The 23813-nt window shown below is 40.3% G+C and overlaps 1 protein-coding gene across 12 annotated transcripts in view; it reads left to right on the top strand.

Moving 5' to 3' along the window:
• Window positions 1-12935: 12935 nt before the first annotated feature.
• The window catches only part of LOC104609685 (uncharacterized), a 41849-nt gene continuing 30971 nt past the window's right edge, over window positions 12936-23813 (top strand). For 3 of the 12 annotated variants that reach the window (XR_016081148.1, XR_737312.3, XM_088896274.1), the window contains exons 1-3: window positions 12940-13201; window positions 14396-14469; window positions 15626-15723. Coding sequence is in view for 10 of the 12 variants with exons in the window: in XM_088896274.1 (XP_088752400.1) it covers window positions 14413-14469; window positions 15626-15723 (155 nt within the window). In the remaining 2 variants the exon portion in view is untranslated. Of the gene's footprint in view, window positions 13202-14395; window positions 14470-15625; window positions 15724-23813 lie in introns of all 12 variants that reach the window. The other 9 variants (XM_088896272.1, XM_088896270.1, XM_088896271.1 and 6 more) reach the window with 7 other exon arrangements.

Below are 23813 nucleotides of genomic sequence, written 5' to 3'. Positions count from 1 at the left end.
TTGGTTGTAGCCTGAGTAGGCATCCAGGAAGCTTAGCAATTCATGTCCCGAGGTCGCGTCCACTAGGCGGTCGATCCTAGGAAGGGGGAAGCAGTCTTTCGGGCAAGCTCGGTTCAGGTCGGTGTAGTCGACGCACATGCGCCACTTGCCGTTCGCCTTTTTCACCAGCACAGGGTTGGCCACCCAGCTCGGGTAATGGACTTCCCTTATGAAGTCCGCCGCGAGGAGCTTCTCGACTTCCTCGTCGACTGCTTTCCAGCGCTCTGGGGCTAAGTTCCGTTTCTTCTGTCTAACGGGTCTGACTAAAGGGTCAGTGTTAAGTTTGTGAGTTATAAGACCAGAGTCAATACCGGGCCTATCGACCACGGACCATGCAAAAATATCTAAATTTTGGAGTAAAAAACTTACCAGTTCGGTTCGTAGGGGTTCTTTGACGGAAGCGCCAATCTGGAGTGCGTGAGCTGGGTCTGTAGGCGAGGTTGGGATCGCGACTGTTTCTTCTATGGGCGAGGCTCGTTCTTCGCCTTGTTCCGCGGGCCGCTCCAGATCGAGGTCGCCAGCCGCCTTGGTCTTTCCCTTTAGGGCGGCAACATAGCACTTGCGGGACTCGAGCTGGTCGCCCCGCGCTACCCCCACATCAAAGTCCGTAGGGAACTTCATGGCCAAATAGTAGGTGGAGACCACCGCCCGTAGGATATGCGTGATTTGCCGCCCTATTATGGCATTGTAAGGGGAGGAGGTCGTGACAACCAGGAAGTCGTGGTTGAGTCTGACCGCACAAGGCCACGTGACCAGATTTCCAGTCTTGCCCTGGACCTTGGAGATAGATGGGCAAAACTGGAAAGTTACACCTGACCCCTAGACTCGATTATGACACTTCACTAGGTGTTGGATCAGGCTGCCTTTGATATGCCAATCAGTGAGATCCTTAGTGGGGATCAAAACCTGGGTATGTTGGGGCAGTTTGAGAATTCATCTGAGTGGGTGGTCATAGTGACAGAATCAGCCACTTTGTCGGACAAAGGGTAATGATCGGGAATGCACTCTCTCTGATGGAAACCAAACTGCCGGCAGTTGATTTCAATCGTTGGAATTTTGTTTTTGCAAAATTAATATATTTACATATATATGTACGGTTTCAAAATGTTTGCAAATGGTTTTAATTCCCGGGATCCATGTGAGAGGAGAGTGCGGCACTGTTCCTTGCAGCCGAGGGAGAGGTCCTCTCTTGTCGGGCAGTGCTTGATCATTAAGGGCTGAGAGGTTAAGTGTAAGACCATTTAGGATAATACCTGATGGGCTAATCTTGCACCTGCCCACAGTCCCTGGGTTTTTATAAGATGGCTTGGCCCAGGGACCACTTAATGTAAGTGTTGGGCCCATAGGGTTCATACGATGGACTCAAGGGGTTCATTGAGATTTTCAGTGAATTCGGCTGGGCCTTGTATTAAAGGCTGGGCCGAACCCATGTGGCTGGTGTGTAGATCAATGCTTGGGTCCCACGCCATACAAAGAAGCCCAACTGGGCAGCAGATTGGAAACTAATTAAACACTGAATACTTAATGGGCCAAAAGCCCATTTCGAAGTGGGCTGATATGATCACCCATCAATGGGGCGAATTTGAGATTGAAGTTAGCAAAAAGGATTGGGCTCTTAGCCTTATCCACTCTTAGAGACCAAATTCAAATCAGATTTGAATCTGGTAACCTCCTGATAAGATCAGGAGTAAGCTAACTCTATCTGGGAAAGGGATTAAGATTATCCCCTATCCAAATACTGATTTGGATTGGGATAACTCCTAATTAGGAGATTTCTTAATCAAGAAGAAAAGAGAGGAGATTTTCGAATGAACAAAGAGAGGGAAATCTTTTTTCGATCCAAGAGGTTCTGGTAAGCAAGAAAGGTTCCTGCGAATTGAGATTAGATCTCATTCTCTCCAGAAAAGAAAACAGTTCAACCTTTTTCGTTTCTGGAAATCTCCTCCTACCGCCGCCATCTGCATTGTTGCAAGATTTGATCTTTGCAGAAAAGAAAGTCAAGAAACCAGTTCTTGACATCAGTCTTGCAAGAAAGACTGAAAGAATTCAGTGTTTAGTACATCCAGGGGATTCTTGTGAAGGATCCAATGTGTAGGACGCACCCTGCTGGTTCTGTTCCATCCACAGCTGTGTCGTCTTCAGCAGGGACAGATCTTGGAGCATTCTTTGGGCGTGAACACCAACTTTGGGAGATACTGCTTCTCCGGATCAGGTATAATCCTCCCATTTATCTTTTGGTACAGATCTGGTTTGATTAGGGTTCAAGTAGATCCTTGAATATTGTATTCTAAATTCAGGGAATATGATTCCCAGTTGGGAGAAGGTAGGAAATTTTTGAAATTCGCCCCACCCATTCCGCAACCTTTATGGCGTCCATTAGATGGATCCTACCATTCTTTCAAAAGGTATGCACTACAGCTATGTACTTACAAGACACTGCCATGTTGTGGTGGCGTAGGCGGTGCATGGATGTTGAATGTGGCACATGCACCATGAATACTTGGGAGGATTTCAAGAGGGAAATCAAGAAGCGATTCTACCCGAAGAATGTCAAGTACCTTGCTAGGAAGAACCTTTGGCACCTCAAATATACGAGTACTCTAAAGGACTACGTGAACGCATTCTCCACGCTCATGTTGGAAGTACCTGACATGATAGATAAGGACTTCTTGTTCCACTTTATGGAAGGTCTTCAACCATGGGTAGAGTAAGAGTTAAGGTGCCGTGGTGTTCAAGACGTGGCTAGTGCCATGGTCGTTGCTGAGCAGCTAACTGAGTACGAGAAGGAGACCAAAGACCAATCCACCAAACCAAGTCAAGGTAAAAGTGGGAGAGATAAGGCCTATGCCAAAGGAGAATTGTTTAAGCCCCAGTTCTCTCAAGGCCAGAAGGATGGAAAGGGGCGGCTGGAGAGACAAAGTTAAGGGCCCAAAGAAAAAAGCCACTCAAGTGCTTCCTATGTGATGGAGGACACATGATCACAGATTGTCCCAAGAAGTAGGTCTTTAATTCCCTTATAGCCAAGGAGGGAGAGTAAGAAGACGGGCATGAGGAGGCCAAGATTGGGTCACTACAATTACTTTGCAGCATTAAGAAGCTAGAGGGGCCAGCTAAGGGGGAAACCAAAACCATAGCTAGGTCAAGGCTAATGTATGTTGAGGCGTTGATCAATGGTGAGAAGACCCAAGCCATGATCAACACAAGAACGACTCACAACTTTGTCTCAACTAGGGAGGCAAAGCACTTAGGCTTAGAGGTCACAAAGAGCATGGGCATGATCAAGGCAATTAATTCCCAAGCATGTGAGATCGAAGACATTGCTCAGGGAGTGAGTATCCAGCTAGGTGGCAGGGTGCCATAGATGTGACCATGGTGCCAATGGATGACTACCAAACAATATTAGGTATGGACTTCTTCAACAAAGTGCGGGCTATGCCCATACCTTACGTAGAGGTGTTGTGCATAATGGAGGTAGGGGCCTCATGCATGGTCCTTTTGATGGATGGGACATGTGCAATTGTGAAGAAATTATCAACCCTACAACTAGGCGTGGGTAAAGGCCTTGGAGGCCAGTCTAGTCCAGGGGTGGACAAGCAACCAAGGGCAGCACAACGCGACAAGCAGGTCCAAGGCAAGGACAAAGTCGTATATGTAGGAACAAACCAAGGCAAAGGCCAAGACAAGGACACTAGCAGGGGCCAGACAACTTATCAAAATTGGAGCAAATGGGCGGCTATAGCAGCTATGAAGGCTACATATCCAAAGGGCAGGGAACCTGAGGAGATTATCGCTGAAACCAATGACTACTTTTCCTAGGGTAACTCCATGGGTGGAGTACGCAGTCAAGTGGAAAGGGTTGCCTGCATTAGAAGCATTGTATGTACGAGCAGATGAGCTGATTGCGGTCGGGCATGAGGACTTGATCAAGCAATGGGATGCACAAGCAAACTAAGTGCAATGATGGCATTACACAATCAAGTGGGGGAGAATGTCACGGGGTAACACAATGGGTTGCTGGGCTAGAGGTTTTCTAGATGTTTCTTGAGGCTTCTAGTCAATTCTGCATGTTTTTTGGGTGTTCTCCATGTGTCTAAAAGGGTCTAGATGTTGGTGGAACTCTCTAGAATCTTGTGGAACAATCTAGGTTTGTGTGGAACAACTTAGAGGGGTTGGGAGCAATCTAGACTTCCTCTAGAGTGTTCTTGTATCTTATGGAGAAGGCATCCCCTAGAAGAGTGTAGAAGGTAGAATGTTTTAGAGGTGCTTCTAGATGATGCCAAGTGTACATAGTTCTAGAGAAATCCTTCAAGGAGGTGGAAGTCCCTATAAAAGGGGACCCTCTCCCTCATTTCCATTCAACCAAGTGATCAAGTGTTGTATTCCACTCTTGAGCAATACAAAGATTTCCTTTAAGTTCTCCATCTCTCTTTCCTTGTGTGCTTTGTGCCCTTGTTGCCTAAGTGTGTGCCTTAGTGTGAGGGACGATTTGGTAAGCTACTTGGTCTCAAGAGCCAAGAGAGTGTTCTAAGTAGGGAAGGCTGACTTGTGTAGCGATGGACTACTGCTCAAGTGCCGCACGAAATGCTAGAAGAGTCTAGGTTCGTGACAACGTGCACACCTACTAGTGTATACATAAATGAGGGTAGGTCTTCAACCTGTAATGTTCAATATCACCATCTAAATCTTGTCTCAACTACATGGGATGGACTACATAAATCATGTTTTTCCATTCTATTGATCCTATGCTATTAAGGTATTAATTCATTTCAACTGCTATGTGTTCATTTTTCATTGGGGGTTGCAAGGGAATCCTGTGGTCATGGTAGTAGGAAATATAACATGTCTTTACCCTTTCTGCTTCTATAAAGTTACCTTACCTAATGAATCAATGCTATCATGATAGCATCAGTCCTTTCTAGCCTCCTGTTGGTTTGATGTTCAATCCTATTATAAACCAATGTTCTTATAAGAGTATGGCTACCAGCCTACATGATGCTTGGTCACTATCATATTAACATATTACGGTCCAATAATATCAGAGTCTACCTACTTCACAAGAAAAGAATAGAAGAGTTTCCTATAAAAGGGAAAAGGTTTCCCCATCAAGGACCTATTGTTCCATTTCTTCTTGAAATCAGTTAAAACAATAAACTGGGGATTTTATTGTTGTTAATACAAAGGGAAAATTTCCGATCAGTACCCTATACTTTGGCTCGAGTGACAATTTGGTCCCCGAACTTTAAAATGTGATAATCCAGTACCCAAACTTTCAAAATGCGACAATCTAGTACTCGAACTTTCAAAATGTCATAATCCGATACCTGTTGTTTACTAGTCAGTTAATCAGCCGTTAAGTGACACTTGAAAAGTCAAAAATGCCCTTCAAATGCCATCTAATTCTCTTTATCAACCATCCAAACATTGACAAAAACTGAATAGTCCCAAATCTTAGCCTCTTCTATTCAAAAAAGTTGGTGACTATTTAGAAGAATCTAGAATTTGGGACTGTTCATTTTATTGTCCATGTTTGGATGGTTGATAAAGAGAATCAGATGGCATTCTTACGACATTTTTGACTTTTCAAATGTCACTTAACGGCTAATTAACGGACTGGTTAACGGCAAATACTGGATTGTCACATTTTGAAAGTTTGGGTACTGGGTTGTCACATTTTGAAAGTTTGGGTATTGAATTGTCGCATTTTAAAGTTTAGGGGCCAAATTGTCACTCGAGGCAAAGTATAGGGTATTGATCAAGAATTTTCTCTAATATAAAAGCTTTCCAAAGGAGAAAAAAATAGTTGTTGTCATTGATCTACCATAGATATTATGGATTTGGCCCATGTACCTAACTGTAGGCTTTGTGTCATGGGATGATGGGAAGTGACTCTCCATCAAGGTTCAAAATAACAATGCAGGCCAATATGCTTGTAGGGGTGTATCAGCTTGTATCGAAGCTCGCTCACCTTTTTTTTTCTTTGAAACCAATTCAGAAGAGTTGGTCTAAGGCTAATCTACCCCCTGAACCAAGTCACACTCCGATACGACCCCTATAGGTGTGTATCATTAAGCTTTCAATACGATACGATATGCCTGATACAAGGCATATCATATCGAAATTTTGAACCTTGCTCTCCATCCCTGACTTGCTCTATTGCCATTCCTAATTGTGTGTTATAGACTTGAATGGGCTTAATGTATAAAAGACTTGCATAAACAAGCCCAAATGATTCAAGCCTTAATATTGGACACTAGAGATGTTAAGGGGCCAGGTTCAGTATATGCTTACCTCAACCCCGAACATCACCCAAAGCAACTCCAACTAAAACCCAATCTGACCTAATAAAGAGTAGATCTCAGACCCAACCTGCCCCATTTCATATATAGCACAACTATACTCAACCAAATAAATACAAATATTTCAATGCTAGAACTAGTATTGGTCCTCCTTAATCCAAGCCTGACCCAAAACCTTATTAAGGTTGACCCAACCCTAACCCAATAGGATTGTGTCAGTGTAGGTTTACCCTTAACTTGACATACTGACATCCCTATCTGACACACTCAGACTTGTCAAAATCTCAAGCCAAGCTTGTCACCACCAAATAATTCGTAGGCCTGGATTAAATGGTAAAGCTTGGCTCAGCTCAATGCTAACTAGTTAAATAGATTAAAATGTGAGGTGAAATATATAATTACTCCCATTGAAGGCTATCAATGGTTTTGATCTAGATGGGATGTATCTATTCTTCCATAAAATCCCTTATTCCCTATCTTCACACATGTGAAATATTAAAAATCCTCTTTATAGTCACCTCATAAAACTCTTTTATGTATTAATAATTTTCTTTATTAAAACATCCCCCACCTAAATCTTCTTCCTAAAACATCCCCTAATCTATCTCACATGTCCAATAAACCATCTAATACTAACGTCTCTTTCCCTCCCCTTTATCTCTTTATATATTTTTAGGGAAAATCTATGATACAAAAAAGACATGGTACTGGAAAAGCTTTGACCAATAAAGCACCTCATGAATTTTGATTAATACCACCTGCAGGTCACTTCTTTTATGATACCAGTTAATTGATTGTAAGCTCTTCCAATATCATGTCTTTCTAGTATCATAGTCAAATCCATATTTCCATATCTATCTCTCTCCACTTTCTAAATTCATGCATTTAATTTTCATCAATGAATTAAACACCAATGTTCAATTAAGTTAAAACATTTTTTCAAAAATAATTTAAATTAAAACTTAAATAGTGAAATAAGATGAGTAAAAAATATCTAAAATACTAATAAGAGAGAAAAAGTAAATAATACAATTAGACAAATATTGTATGATACCCATTGATTGGTTGTAAGCTCTTCCAATATCATGTATTTTCGGTATCATAGTCGAACCCATATTTCTATCTATATCTCTCTCTACCTTCTAAATTCATGCATTTAATTTTTTATCAATGTATTAAAACATTAATGCTTAAGTTATAACTTTTTTTTGAAAACAATGAAATGAGATGAGTAAAAATATCTAAAATACTAATAAGAGAAAAAAAGTAAATAAGACAATAAGACAAATATTGTATGATAAGTTGGTAGGTTGTAAGGTTTTTTTAGATCATGTCTTTATGATATCATAGTCAAACCCATATTTCTATTTCTATCTCTCTTCACCTTCTAAATACATGCATTTAACTTTTCATTAATGTATTAAAATATTAATGTTTAACTTAAAACATTTTTCTGAAAATAGTTTAAATTAAAATTTAAATAGTGAAATAAGATGAGTAAAAATATCTAAAATACTAATAAGAAAAAAATAAATAATATAGTAAGACAAATAATAAAAGTAAATTAATCAAATTTAATAATTAATAAAAATATTATTATAATTATAAGTAATATTTTAACATTGTCATTAAAAATGAAATAATTAATTATAATAATTTTATAATTATAAAGTAACAAAATTTAATCTCCATTGAGAAATGATTAAAATAATAGAAAATTCAAAACAAATTACTATTTTTATTATTATTAAAATTAATTACAATAATATTATACTTAATTTATAATAACAAATTCTAACATTATTAAAATTTTAAATAGTAATAAATTTAGCAAAATATGAAAACTTAAATTATACATCAATAACAATTTACTAAATAAATTAAAATTTAATAAAAGTAAAAATTATTAGTTCAAAATAAATTTAAAATCAATTTTAAAATAATGAAAAATAAACACAACAAGTCAAGTCGAATACAAATTTCCCTTCACCCTACCCAAGCCCCTCATTTTGTGACGTCATCAGGCTCTTACCCTTTTTCCACGTAACCTTGCCTCCTATTTCACCACCTAAATTATCCAACCCGAGCCCAATCTATACTAAAATTTGATGCACTTGAGCCCTGACTAGGCTTAGGTTGGTCAATCATCCCACACTAAAATAATGATATTTATATATATACATATGCATGTATGTAGGGATGATAATTCTTGGCTCGGGAGCTTACAAATTTCTAGGCCTAGGCCTAGATTTGTATGCAAGCCCTGCTTGGGCCTGGGCCTGGGCCTGCTTAAGCCTAGAAATTCAGGGTTAGGCTTGGGCCTAAGAAAAGATTTCTTGAAAATTTGGGGCTAGTTACATGGAGGTTAAAACCATGTTCGCCCATATGAAAATGAGTCTTTCCAAAATGTATCATGCCAAGAGTCTACGGAACCATCACGGTCCACCCTCTTCTAAAATTTATGAAAAGAAACGTGGGAGAGTTGAGAGGTTTGAATTCAAATATTTGTGTGTATATTCACACACATACACACAAACAAGCAAGTCTTTATTTTTTCTCATTTTCTCATTTTGTGTTTTTTAAATGCCATGTTATTTTCCATAGTTTTTAAAACTGAACCGGTCAGGGGTCTGGTTACCGGTTCGAACGGTCCAACCATTCGACCCGAATGGCCAACCTATTCTAACAAAAAAATAAAAAAAATCGAAAATTGGTCAAAACTGTTTGAACAGTTAACCGGCCGATTCAACGGTTTTCTGATCAAAATCAATGGTGAGGAAAAAAGTGGTTTGGGGGAAAATGGAACCGGTTCCCGGTTTTTCCAATCCGACCATCCGGTCCGATCCAATCCGGTTTTGAAAACCATGTTATTTTCAAACAAACGAATCATAGTTAAATAGAATTCAAATCACTCTAAAAATGTTCATCTCTATAAAAATAAAACTTAATTTAATCTCTTAAATTAAATAACAAAAATGGGTGTTAAACAAAAATAATAAGCATATATGAGTAAAAAAGTATCTTAGAATACTAGCCCATACTTAGTACGAAGGGTCATGCCTAGTTTCAAAGAAAAGCTTTCTTACAAATTTGGGGAAGTTACGTGGAGGTTAAAGCCACATTCACCCATATGAAAAGGAGGAGTCTTTCCAAAAAATGTATCATGGCAAGAGTTTTAAGAGGCGGAACTATCACGGTACACCTTCTAAAAGTTATGAAAATAAATGTGTGAGAATTGAGAGGGTTGAATTTCAAAGGACAATATAGATCTTGGAAGGTGAAAAATATGGATGTGAAGTACAATTAGTAGTAGTAGTACGTGCTCTTCTCCCCACCGTAATCTCTGCTTTATCGACCTTGAAGCTCTAATGGCCGGCGGTTGTGTTTGAAACTACTTTCTTTTGCACTTTTAATTATTCAGAATTGCACAATCTCAACGTGTATTGGGAGATGTTACCAATACACGCGCTGTGAGGTATGCCCTATAGGGCACAGATGTGAACTCTTTCTTGCTAGCTGCATGCCGTTAGATGCTCTATATTAGAGGAATAGAGTCCATTTCATGGACAATCAGTGGTAATGATATGATGGAGGTGTTTATCTGTGGGCCCTTCTAACCATAAGACATATGCTCATAGTTATACATGCCAGGCAACCGTGGCCTAAGAATTTGAGGGACATGATTGGAGTAGGGAGTTCACATCGACACCCCATGGGGCATGCCCTGTGTGCCCACAATACATCCCTATCGTGTATTGGTAATATGCAATGTTTTAAAAAACTATCCGGAAATGGAACTGTTTTAGTCATCGGTTTTTAGGTTAATGGTCTGACCATCCGGTTTGAATGGATGGTTTGTTTTGATAGAAAAATTTTAAAAATAAAAAACATTGAAAACCGTTGAATGGGTCGACGGTTCAATGGTTCAACCACCCAGGTCAACGTTTTATTGATTTTTTCAACGGTTTTTTACCAGATTCCGGATTTATGCAAAAATGGAACCGGTTGCTTTGACGATTTCCGAGCCGAACGGTCCGACCATCCAGGTCAACGACGGTTCACGATTCGAAAACATTGGTAATATATCCCAATGACAAGTATAAGGGATATTCTCAATGCACGCTAAGATGTGCATGTGGGGCATTGATGTGATCTTTGGAGTAGGGGTGCAACTTGGGTGGATCCAACCTGAGCCTAACTGGCCCAATTCAAATTTTTGCATGAATTAGGCACTTAGGCTTAAGTTTTTGGGTTACAAGCTAGGCCTAGGCCAAAAAAACTCGGGCCTAACCTAAAGTAGGATTAGGCTTGGGTTGAGGCTTCAAGTAGCCCAAGCCTGACCCAACCCAGGCCCTACTCAACTTGGGCCCGCACGAACAAATATATACACATGTATATTATATTTATATTAAGATATCTTTTTTTTTTCTAATTATGAGTACATGTCTATATGTTAAATGTTTAAAGCATGTATGTATAACATTTTATAATTGAAATTTGTACATATTTTCAATGAATTCGTCCAAAATTAATCCAACCTGACCCATCTTGAACCCAAACCCAACTCGAATTATGTTAGATTAAACATTAATTGGAACTAAATTGATAAACTTGGGCTTAACCTCATGCTGGACCAGGCCCGAGCCTGAGGTTTACACCTTTAAGGTTCGGCTCAGTTTGTCCTTCAACCTGACCCAACCCACCTGAATTGCACTCCTAGGTGGGAGATAAGTAGCCTAAGCTGATGGTCATGGAGCATTGGCTGCCATGCGCTGAAGGATGGTAGCCCAACAATACTCTTACACTCAAATTGTTAAAAGGTTGTTTTGGGTAATTTGAGTTGGGGATACATCAAACGTGTACAACACCGAAACCTTCATTACTTGGCACCTTGCATCTTTCAATGTTTATTGCTGATTGGTGGCTGTACGGATTGTCAATATTCTTGGCTACGCCAAGCTTATTCAGCTTAGTGTCGGGATTTCTAGGGAGACCAAATTTGAAGACTTGAAGTTTTTCTCCCAAGCAAATGGGAACCCACCCCATGAGTTTCTTCACGAAGAGGTCCAAAGATTTCAGACTGAGGGTAGAAAGCTCCGCCAGATTCAAAGCTTGAAGCATTTTATTTTGGAGGGCTGATGTGTTCTACTATAGAAACAAGGTTCGTACTAGCATGAAAATTGTAATAAAATGCATAAAAATACATATTATTGGGTATTGAATTTTTTTGAAGAGGTGTAAAATGGGCCATGCTCGGTTGGTATGGCATGCCTTTATGTGGCCCCTGCAAAAGCGCGGGTTGGGCCGTGCCTTCTTTTCTTGAGATATTTTGAGGGGTCGGTCTAATATGGCTCATGGCCTGAGTCCATACGGGCTCGTATTGGGTTAGGTTGGATTGATCCATGGGCTGAGCCTTGGGTCAGGCCGGGCCATAGATTGGGCCAAAGCTATTTATTTAAAAAAATTGAAAAAAACTTAAAATTCTAATTTTATATGAATTTTGATGTATACAATTGCTTATATATATAATAATTAAATAAAATAGTATAATAAAATTGAAAACAATTGTTTATTTTATATATATGTTGGGCTGGGCCAGCCTATGGGCCACGATATGACACAACAATGCGGGCCATGCTGGCTTGGCCCACTGACTTGAAACCCCAAGCTCGGCATGACACATACAATGATACTGTACTGTGACCCAACCCGTGGACCATCTAACTGAGCCAGCTCAAAATCATGTTGGGCCATGGGTGTCACGATCTGATTTACACCTCCATTTTTCATGAATAACCCAGGCCATATGTATATGTTTGGACTAGGTTGGAGTTAGAAAAAGATGGACTGGGTTTGTACTTTATACCTAAAGGTCAGACCCGAGCTAAACCCAAAAAATTAAAAATATAAAATTTTGGACCCCGAAGATTGAAATTTCAAGCCAAGTCGTGTAAAAATATGGGGGTGGATCCGACTGGTTCAGGTTGGGCCGCCCAAATTTCACCGTTATACGAATTAGAAGCATCTCGTGTTATGTGGGGAGTGAATCTGGATTATGTGTAGTATTAGTAACATGAAGTGTCATGATTAGATCACAGTATAAGGCTACGTAGTAGATCACAATTGTAAAGTATCTGCGCCTAACAAAGGGGCGCCCCACAGTGCTCACAGCACATTCTCACCTTGTATTGAGAATATCTCCTGTGCGGCACAGATGAGACGGTATCTCCTCCTCATAAATGGGCGCCTCACATGCATATCGATCGTGCATTAGGATCATCTCCCGTGTGAATAATAATTAAGAAATATTTCTTGTGAATAATAATTAAGAAGTATGAGAAATATTTCCAATAGATGGTAGGATGTGCATGTGAGGCACCTGTGAGGCGCTACGTGTGAAGAGCAGATCCGGTTTTGGCACAGATATAAAATTCGAATATGCCACTTTTTTAGTTTAATCCGCGGTACGGACGTCAATGATGACACGTGGCTAACGGAAGAAATGGATTATTCTGAAAATAAGGGAAATTTGGGGCTGATCTTTCTGATCAACGGTTTTGAATTTTTTATCTTCGTTTTTGCCCTCCCTTTGGTGACTACACCACGGGTGTCTTGAGTCATCATGGATAACCAAACGGATTAGAACTTGTGACCGGGTGCTCCGTGAACTTTACGGTTTACTCCCTACCTTCAGGCTTCAAACGTCGACCTTCGTCTCCCCGTCACCCCTACCCACTCTCTTTCTCGCTCGCTCGCTCTCGATTTCTCTGGTTTACTGGTTTGCATTTTACAGGAGAGAGCAACGAATTTGCTGAGCACCTATATTTGCTTTGATCCGTTTGGGAGCTCGATTCACTGGTTTCGGTGTATGCTTTCTTTAGTTTTCTCTTTCTCTCTTTTTTTTTTCTGCATATTTTCTTCTGTAGATCGTACATGTTATGTTTGGAAATGGTGGATAACTGTTTGAATTGTTAATGATGGAATTGTTTGGTGTTCTGATGTTGACACTGGATATTGCTTTGAATAAAATTGTTTGGTGTTCTGATCGTACATGTTAGTTTTCTTCTGTAGCACTTAAGTTTTAAATAAAATTTCTATTTTTTTTTTCCTTAATTTCTTCTCATCCAAATTGTATGCAAGAAATAAAAATTAAATTATTTTTCCATGGCATTTTCTCTTCACCATAAACATGAGGACGATAGACGAAAAATGAACTCTAGGATTTTTGTCAGATAAAAAGAAAATTCCAGTAAAGCTGAACTAAGAGTTTCTATGTGTTCTTAGGATGGAAAAGGTAAACGGCATTAGCTCTCTCTTAGATAAAGGTGGTTCTAGTAATGCCATCAAATTGACCAAAGGAGAAGCTATTGGGTCATCGAGACTGGCGTTTCATAACAAGGAGACTATATTTTCGGTAAGGGGGTCTTGGTATCTTTTTTATGGATTCCAAGGGAGTAAACTTTTTAACTGATTCCTTTGCTTAAAATGGAGAAGAAAGGCATAGAGGTTTGATTAGAGAGGCTAAGGCTTGGCAGCCAATGTGAACTGCTTCTTCAAGTGGATCCCTGAATCTGTTATTTTTCTTGCTAATTCTTTAGCAAGTGATAGGGATTACAGGAACTGAGTTGAATGGGGGGGGGGGTAATTATTAACAAAGTGTAAAGGTGATAATATAATATAATAATTATTTTTTTTGGTATTTGATATATAATTATTCAGATTTGGGCTGTTCTGTTGTACTGGTTCCCATGCCCCTATCCATGGGGAAAGGGGGGGTTTATTTATTATCTTAATAAAGATTAAGTACCATTACTGTCAACAAAATGAGGAAGTGAGAGGGGTTTTGTAGTTTCTATGTCTGTAAAGGCCTTTTTTCTCTTATCATTTCTATTTATCCAGTAGAGGCTGATTCTGTTTCTTGGTGCAATTTTATCATTCCCTTTAGAGAAACAATGTAAGGACTAAGGAAATGAAGCCTAGCTTTCTTTTCTTTTCTTTAATAAATTATTGCTATACAGAATCGTTATTTTTACAAAGCTCTTTTTTTTTTGGCTTGACAGAGGAGATTTTCACTTCCATGGCTCCCCCAGCTCCAAGAACCGGAGATGCAGTCTTTGCCAATGTCGAGCGTGTGGTAACAAATCCTAATCTATATATGAAGAAACCATCATGAGGGAGGCAGGCTGAACTTCTTGCACGAGTCTTCCTGGGTTAAGTTGTTGCTGCTAGGTCTTTTTACTAACCAAACCCTCATTCCTACTAAACTACCTTCTTGTTCTCTTCTTTTCGTGATGGTTAAAGGTAACAAATAAACCAATTTTCTTCTAATTGGATTATCGGCACCACCCATTCACCCAAAAGGCCAAAACTGAATTTCCAGAGAAGTTTAATTCTTTCATTATCTATTGCAAACCTGACACCAGTTGCACAAAAAGACCTCAGGGTTCTTACTCATATTGTATTGGCTAAAGGTTTTGGCATTGACTGCCAACCTGTCACGGCCCTCCTTTATCTGGGCTTGGGATTGGCACTGTAAGACATGCTACCTAAACTTGCCACGAATTCACAAGCCAAATTCTAATAATGTAGACTGAAAAATAACAAAAATAAAGAATTGAAGACGGGTCCACTCCTATCTCATTGATCTTATACTTTGTCAAGAGTTCTGATTGGCGGACTACTCTGTGCCTTCAACTGCTGTTCCTTCCTGGGAAATTCCAATTCCTGGAGTTCATTACACTTTTTTTTTTAATCTTGTTTATCAGCCCCAAAACCAATTTATCATCATCATCTTTGCAAAAGTTCTGTTATACTTCATTACCAGAACTTTGAGATCAAATTATTCTGAAGAATAAATTATAATAGGAACTTCTTAGATACCCATTGCATAGATTCAGTCCTAAGGTTGAAAATGTGTATGGTTAAATATTTGAAATAAGAGGAATTTCACTGAGCAAGGATGGTTCTGAAGTTGTCTAGCATATATTAGTTGTTTTGGTGTCTTGATAAAGTCTCATTGGCTGAAGCTGTAATAGGAGTGACAAAGCCTCATGTTTTATCATTAACCATGAGATAACAGGAGGGTAGGGTACTATGATTGGGTACTTGGGTTAGTAAGGGATCTAGTTTAGTTGGTAAAAGTCTTTTGACGAAGAAATTTGTGCAATAAGTTTGGTTGGCTTCCCTTATCTAATTGTGTGTATTTTATATAAGGCAATCTTGCTAGTAATTTTCCCTTTTTTATTGATTTGGGATGACTCTTGAGATTGATTCAATATGATCTTGTGTAGAATGCAGAGTTATTTACCCTAACCTATGGGGCAATTGTACGGCAACTGCTTACGGATCTGGAGGAGGTGGAGGAAGTTAACAAGCAGCTTGATCAAATGTACTGGCTTTATCCTTGATCCAGTTTGTCTTTTTTTTTTTTTTTTTCCTTTTGTAAGTATGCGCCTATGTTGTTTCAATCCCTGATTAAGTGCATTGTCTTTCAATCATGTTATCCTTTCTGTGGATTTTCTTTTCAGGAGATTTCAATGGTACTTCCATTTCTATTATTGTGATTTTATCTTTGATTGTGGAGAGTAGAGTCTGTCTAAGAGGTAGCTAGGAAATTACTTGTGAAAATGTAGTTGACTTTGTATCAAGTCCCATCTAAACTCTGCTTTTGTTATGACTTACAAGGTTGCCTACAATGTGTGTCTGTTTATGACACTGGTATTAGGCGCCTGATTTGGTGGCTTCAGAAAATCTAAAAAAGATGTCATTTTGTAAATATTAACATGCATATGAACTGTGTACATGGAACAGAGTTTGACACCACCTTTCAGGTAATGGACTATCTTTATTAGGTAGGTTTTCAAGTGTGGAACAACATCAAATGCATTTCCTTATGAGGACCATATATAAACGAGATAAGGAACCTTGAGAGAGAGAGAGCTTGTAGAGATACGTAAACATGTTCTCATACATTAAAGATTTAAGGCTTTTAGAGGATTTCTGGTTAGAAAGCATGTTACTCTTGTACAGTTGGAAATAATAAAATGATATAAATGAACAGCTGCATGAACTCTAGTAGCATATAGTGTGAACACCTGAGATTTTTTTTTTTTGGTACTGGTAATGTAGATTTATTTTGTAAGTTAATGTGATAAGCAGAATTGTTAGAACCCCTAGAGGATGGATGTGCACCCAAAAAGAAAGGGGCCTTAAAAGATTTCCTATGTTTTTTTCTTTGGTAGTGATGAGTACAAGAAGGTATTGAGAGATCACCAAAACAAAAGAAAAGAACAGCTATCTCAAACTTTTACATCATTACAGAAATGCTAACCAGAATTCCCACCGAATTCAATTGTTTCCCAAAACTTTGCTTCAAAAGGATATCTTCATACATCTCTGAATTTTTGTAGTATTAATACCCAATCCATAAGCTTTGAGCCAATCCTTGAATATAGGCAATGACTTGATAACTATTAACAATTTGCAGCCATTCATTCAGGGAATTCTGTTTGCTTCTGGGAGGATGTTTGGGTTGGTAATGTGCTCTTAAGGATGTTTACCCATCCTTGTACTCCATTTCTTTGTATAAAAAATGTTGTTTCATCTTTCCTCACCCCTTCTTTATTTACTATAGGTTTAAGTTGGGACTTTGGGTTTCATAAAGGGTTGAAGGGTGATGAGTCTGTTCCAATGGCTGGGCTTTTGTCTATTCTTGGTAATGTTTTTTTGGAACCCCCTAAACCAGACAAATGAGTTTGGTTTCCCCACCCTAAAGGTTCCTTTTCTTGTGCTTTTTTTTTTTTTTAAAGTCCCTTTGTCAGTCTCTAAATCCTCAGTTTTTCCTTGTAAACAAGGTTTGGTGCAGGCCTATCCTCCCTAAAATCAATGTGTTTTGCTGGGAAGTGTTCTATGGGAAAGTAAACACTTCGGAAAGAGAACACCTTTCTTTGTATATTGCCAAACTGGTGTGTACTTTGCAAATCTAATGGAGAAGATCGTTACCACTTACTAATCTCTCATCCCTTCACTGCAGCTATTTGGGATTGGTTCATTTCTTTGTTTGAGTACAGGTGCAATCTGCCAATGGATGTAAGGATACTATTTGACTCATCAACCTTTGTTTGGCCCAAGAAAAGGGGAAGGGTAATTTGACAGTTTAATAAAGCAGCAGTAATTTGGACCCTTTGGGATGAAAGAAATGCAAAAACTTTTCAAGAGGAGAGAAGCAGATGGGAAATTTAGGACTGTGTGATGACTTGGGTAATACATTGGCTAAAGACCTTGGACACTTTTCACAAATTCTCCTTTGATGATATTTGGAGGAATTTGTTAATGGTGGCAAGTAGTTCCTCTAAGAAGGACAGGATAAATCTGATTTGGACACCTCTTGGAGGATATTTGAAGTTGAATTTTGATGGGAGAAGTCAAGGCAACCCAGGTCCCTCTGGAATTTGAGGGGTTATTAGAGATAAGGATGATATTGTTATGGTCTTATTCTCAGGTGCTGTGGGAGTAGGAGATACTATAAGGGCTGAATTGCTTGCTGCTATACAAGGAACCCGGATTGCAAATGAGCTAAGAGTAGAAAACTTGATTATTGAAGGTGATTCTAAGGTGGTGATGGGATGGTTGAAGGACCCGGAGTGTATCTCTGGGTGCTACAGGGATGAATTCAAGAAATTCAAGTGGTTAACAAGAAACATGAACTTATTCATCAAAAAAAAAAAAAAACAAGAAACATGAACTTGAGATTACAATGGATGGGGAGATCAGCTAATACTATGACTGATTACTTAGTTAAGCAAGGGGCAAATAGGGACCAGCTGTGGTTTGTATTTTCAGTTTTTATTTTTAATCTCTTTGTTGGAAGAGGTCACAGCTCATGCCTCTCAAAGGGCTGCTTGTAGTGAATGCTTGATTCTTCTGATATTAATAAAATTGTTGTAAGGCTTGAGTGTTCCTTGTAACTGATGTTAGTGGGACAGTTTCAGCTACTAGTCCTTTCTTTCTTTCTTTTCTTATTTTCTTATCCTAGGATATGCCACCAGGGGCATACTTGTAATTTTGCCTTTTTTATAAAGATTAATATAAATAGAAGACTGGCGGCTGCCAGTACTGAGTTTGCTTTTCTTTCTATCATCCGTACCTCTCCTCTCTCTCTCTCTCTCAATCATCACAAGCAACAACATGGTATCAAAGCGGAATTTCTGGACTGGAGAAGACCTACGATCCTAGCATCAGTCTTTCCAAAAGGGATTGGACGTGGCTACTTTTGTTTCAGAAGAAGAAAAAAAAAACCCTAGCGGCGGCTTGTGTTTTCAATTTTCTCCGGCGGCTGTGCTTGCAGAAACCCTAGTAAGTCCTGCGGCTGTGCTTCTGATGAAACCCTAGTGGCTCCTTGCGACAGTTACTAGAAACTCTAGCTGTGTCTGGCCGTGGGATGGTGCTGGTCTGCTGAAACCCTAATCGAAGGAGGGGGTTGATGGTGCAATGAAACCCTAGCAAGTTCTGATCTAGTGCTGAACAGGTGTGGTTTTGTTTCAGTTTATCTCAGTATTCTTTATCCAATGGTGCGTAGGGCTTATGCCTTGATTATATGATTACTAGTTTGAATAATTGGATGGTTAGAGTGGGGGAACCACATTCAGACTGACAGTAATGTCTGTATTGGTGGTGCTGAACCGATGACTGGACTATTTATTGTTCTGTTTGGACGTTGTAGTGATTGATCTCTCATTCTCGGCAGTAGTTCTTGTGCTCTCAGCAATATTCAATAGTTTGTTGCTCACATTCTAGGAGTAAACCCTGAGTTGCCACATTCCAGTTGTGGCGGCTGTGCTGTTAGGTGGCATTTGGACTGGTTGGCTGTAATTTTCAATGGCAGGTCATGAATTGACCTCACCGGGGAACACCTCAACCCGCAACACAGCAGGTATGGGAGGTGAAACCGTGGTTTTTTCCATGCCAATTACCCCCTTGAATGGTCTGAACTACCTGGAGTGGGCTAAGAGTGTAAAACTCTATGTAACAGCAAGGGGTAAGGCCGGTTACATCAATGGAAGGGTGAAAGAACCCAAGGGTGATACAGCTGAACATGATAGGTGGGACCAAGAAAATAGTATGGTGATGTCTTGGCTCCTCGTAGCTATGGAACCTGATGTGAAGAAGAATTTTATGTGGGCAGACACCGCCAGTGAGATCTGGGAACAGGCCAGAAATACCTATTTTGAGCAAAGGCATTATGCCAAGATTTACCAACCACAAGCTGAGTCCTCTACCTGTAAACAGGGAAACCGTAGCTTGTCCTCATATTATTCAGCCCTTACCTCCATATGGAAGGAGTTGGACCATTATCAGGCCATAGAGTGGAAGCACGATGATGATGCTAAGGCCTACAGGAAGCTGATCTCTCAGCAACGAGTGTTTGCTTTCTTGTTAGGGCTGAACCCTGTATATGAACCATTAAGGGTGCAGATTCTAGGAAGCAAAGAATTGCCTACAGTACACGAAGTATACTCCCTTGTCCAATCTGAAGAAAGCAGGCGAAGCGTGATGGTTACAGCTGAGGGGGAGCAACAAGTTGCCTTGGCTGCGGTGAATAACAGCCCAACAGGGAAGAAAGGTGATCCTAAGAAGGCAGATGATAAAGACAAACTCTTTTGTACCCACTGTAGAAGGTCATGACATACACGTGACACCTGTTGGGACATCCACGGGAAACCCAAGTGGGCAGCAAAGAATCAAGAACAGGGTAAAGGTCACGTGAAAAGAACGAGTGCAACACATGTGACAACCCAAGACACTCAGGTTGCCGATAGTACCCGGGACCCTCCTAATAAACCTGACCCCAAGGAGGATATAATGAATTCATTCAGAGAGCATATGGAATCTTATGGTAGGGCATTGCGGCAATTGGACAGCTTAGTCACTGGTACTCCCTCTACTCCCTCTACCTCTTTTGCATCTACTTCAGGTAATGTGGCTTCTGCATTCCATGTCACTCCCACAGATTCCCCTTGGATTGTTGACTCAGGGGCCTCAAATCACATGACCGGTAAGCCTAACCTATTCCATTCTTATAGCCTTTTGTCAGAAAGGGATAGAGTGAGACTTGTAGATGGTTCCTTTTCTTCCATTGCAGGTCAATGATTGATATCCCTTCCCCATGGCCTTAACTTGAATTGTGTATTGCATGTCCCTCAACTTCCCATAAATTTGCTTTCAATTAGTAGCATTACAAGTTCTTTAAACTGTAGTGTAACCTTTTTTGCTGACTCATGTGTTTTTCAGGACCTAACTTCTGGGAGGACGATTGGTAGAGGAAGCCTGGTGGACGGTCTCTACATTCTCGACAACAAAGCTGGTCTTTCCATGTCATCCTCAGAGTCACATAGTCAGTCAAATAAGAGTCAAATTTTGTTGTGGCACAGTCGTTTAGGTCATGTTTCTTTCGAAGTAATAAAATGTTTGTTTCCACTCTTATTTAAGTTGTTTTAGTGTCAGAGTTCATGTGTCAAATGTGTCAGTTGAGTAAACAATGTAGAATAACCTTTCATTCAAGCAATAAAAGATCAAATGTTCCTTTTCATGTTGTGTATTCTGATGTATGGGGGCCTACGAATGTAACTTCTGAGGGTGGATATCAGTATTTTATTACATTGATTGATGATTACTCTCACTATACATGGGTAATCCCTATGCGTAGCAGAGACGAGGTTCCAAAGATAGTACAAGACTTCCAGAGGATGGTGTTTACACAGTTCCATGTTGAAATACAGATCTTCTAATCCGATAATGCGAAGGAATACTTCCATGGGGAGCTAAAATAGTTCTTCGCCTCCCATGGGTCTATTCATAGGAGCTCATGCGCCAGAACACCACAGCAAAATGGGGTTGCAGGAAGAAAAAACAGACACATCCTTGAGATAGCCCGCGGGATGATGTTCCACATGAATGTCTCAAAAAGGTTTTGGGTGGATGCTATACTTAACAGCTGCGTATGTCATCAACCGCATGCCCTCCAGAGTATTGAATTGCATGGCCCCTCATCAGTTACTGTACCCTTAGTCACCTTTATTTTCCATCCCCATGAGAGTCTTTGGTTGTCGGGCCTTTGTCCATGATTTGTCTCCATCCAGAGGTAAGTTAGACCCTCGGTCCATTCCTTGTGTCTTCCTGGGGTACCCATCCTCTCAAAAGGGGTATCGGTGTTTTGATCCAATCAGTCGTAAATATTTTGTGTCTATGGATGTGTCCTTCTTTGAGTCCGAGCCATTCTTCCCTCCATCTCAGGGGGAGAGCCGTAGTGTGGAAGAGGAGAAGAAGGTTCAGGTGTTTCTTCCTTCTATTCCGGACCTCACTCCCTTCCGTGTCTTCTAGCGTACTCGTCGGAGAGATCAACAGTGTGATAGAAATGTGGAGCAACCAAACACTGAGCAACTGACATCATCAGAATCCCTGGAGGTAAGTCCAAACCCTAACCCTTCTCCCACTGTGGACGACCTAGACATCCCTATTGCTCAACGAAAGGGAGTCAGGTCATGCACTACCAAACACCCCATTACCCACTTTGTTTCCTATGACAACATCTCTCCCTCGTACCGAGCCTTCCTATCGGCAGTTGACTGCATCCCTGTTCCCAAGAATGTTGCAGAAGCCTTAAAATACCCTGAGTGGATAGATGCCATGAAGGAGGAGATTGATGCCCTCCACAAAAATCAGACTTGGGAATTGGTGGATCCTCCAGAGGGGAAAGAACTCGTGGGGTGCAAATGGGTGTTCATAGTTAAGCACAAGGCAGATGGAATAGTTGAAAGGTACAAAGCAAGACTAGTAGCCAAAGAGTACACACAAGTATATGGAGTTGACTATGATGAGACTTTTGCCTCGGTGGCTAAGATGAACTCGATTAGGGTTCTCCTATCCTTAGTTGCTAACTTTGACTGGGAATTGCATCAACTGGACATAAAGAATGCCTTCCTGAATGGTGACTTGGAAGAAGAGGTATACATGGTTCAACTTCCTGGATTCTCTGCCAAGGGAAGTGAAAACATGGTGTACAAGCTACAGAAGTCTCTCTATGGATTAACAGTCTCCCAGAGCTTGGTTCAGTAAGTTTCACATGGCAGTTCAAGAGATGGGATTCCAATAGTGCCAGTCTGATCATACACTTTTTGTGAAGAGATGTCAGGAGCAGGTTGCCGTATTGATAGTGTATGTAGACGATATCATCATTACAGGGAGTTGGAGTTCAGAGATACAAAAATTGAAACAATTCCTTGCATCCAAATTTGAAGTGAAAGATCTAGGACTCCTAAAGTATTTCCTTGGGATCGAAGTTGCCCGTTCAAATAGGAGTATCTTTGTCTCTCAAAGGAAATACACCCTTGATCTATTACGGGATATAGGTAAGTTAGGTGCAAGGCCGGCAGACACTCCTATGGATGAGGACCACACAAGCTAGGTGACTGTATTGGTGAACCTCTGAAAGATGTAAAGCAGTTCCAAAGGTTAGTGAGAAAGCTGATTTATCTATCCATGACCCGTCCAGATATTGCCTATTCAGTTGGAGTTCTGAGCCAGTTTATGCACTCTCCTAAGAAGCCACACATGGAGGCAGCAGAGAGAGTCCTTAGATTCCTGAAGAAACATCTAGGAACAGGCCTATTATTCAGTAAACACAATCACCTAAAGGTGGAAGTCTTTACAGGTGCTGATTGGGCAGGAGCCGTGGATGATAGAATGTCCACTAGTGGGTATTGCACATTTGTGGGAGGAAATCTGGTGACCTGGAAGAGCAAGAAGCAAAGTGTGGTAGCAAGATTAAGTGCAGAAGCTGAGTATAGAGCTATGGAACATGGGGTGGCTGAAGTCCTTTGGCTAAAGAACCTCCTAGGTGAGCTTGGAGTTTCTGTTCATAATCCTATGTCTCTTTACTGTGACAACAAGGCTGCAATAAACATCGCCAGCAACCCGGTCCTACATGAGAGGACTAAGCATATTGAGGTGGATAAGCACTTCATAAGAGAGAAACTGGAAAAAAGGGAAATTTGTATCCCTTATGTCAACTCCAAGGAACAACTTGCTGATGTCCTCACAAAAGGACTTCTGTGTTCGCGGCACAATGAGCTATGTGACAAGCTGGGCATGATAGACATCTTCAGCCCAACTTGAGGGGGAGTGTTGTAAGGCTTGAGTGTTCCTTGTAACTGATGTTAGTGGGACAGTTTCAGCTACTAGTCCTTTCTTTCTTTCTTTTCTTATTGTTCTTATCCTAGGATATGCCGCCAGGGGCATACTTGTAATTTTGCCTTTTTTATAAAGATTAGTATAAATAGAAGACTGGCGGCTGCCAGTACTGAGTTTGTTTTTCTTTCTATCATCCATACCTCTCTTCTCTCTCTCTCTCAATCATCACAAGCAACAACAAAAATCACCTTTTATCTATAAAGAAAAACAATTTGCAATCATGTGGGTACT

Source organism: Nelumbo nucifera, chromosome 1 (genome assembly GCF_055504915.1).
Source record: "Nelumbo nucifera cultivar China Antique chromosome 1, China Antique-T2T, whole genome shotgun sequence".
In the NCBI taxonomy this organism is placed as follows: Eukaryota; Viridiplantae; Streptophyta; class Magnoliopsida; order Proteales; family Nelumbonaceae; genus Nelumbo; species Nelumbo nucifera.
This window is presented reverse-complemented; position numbering and strand designations above follow the sequence as displayed.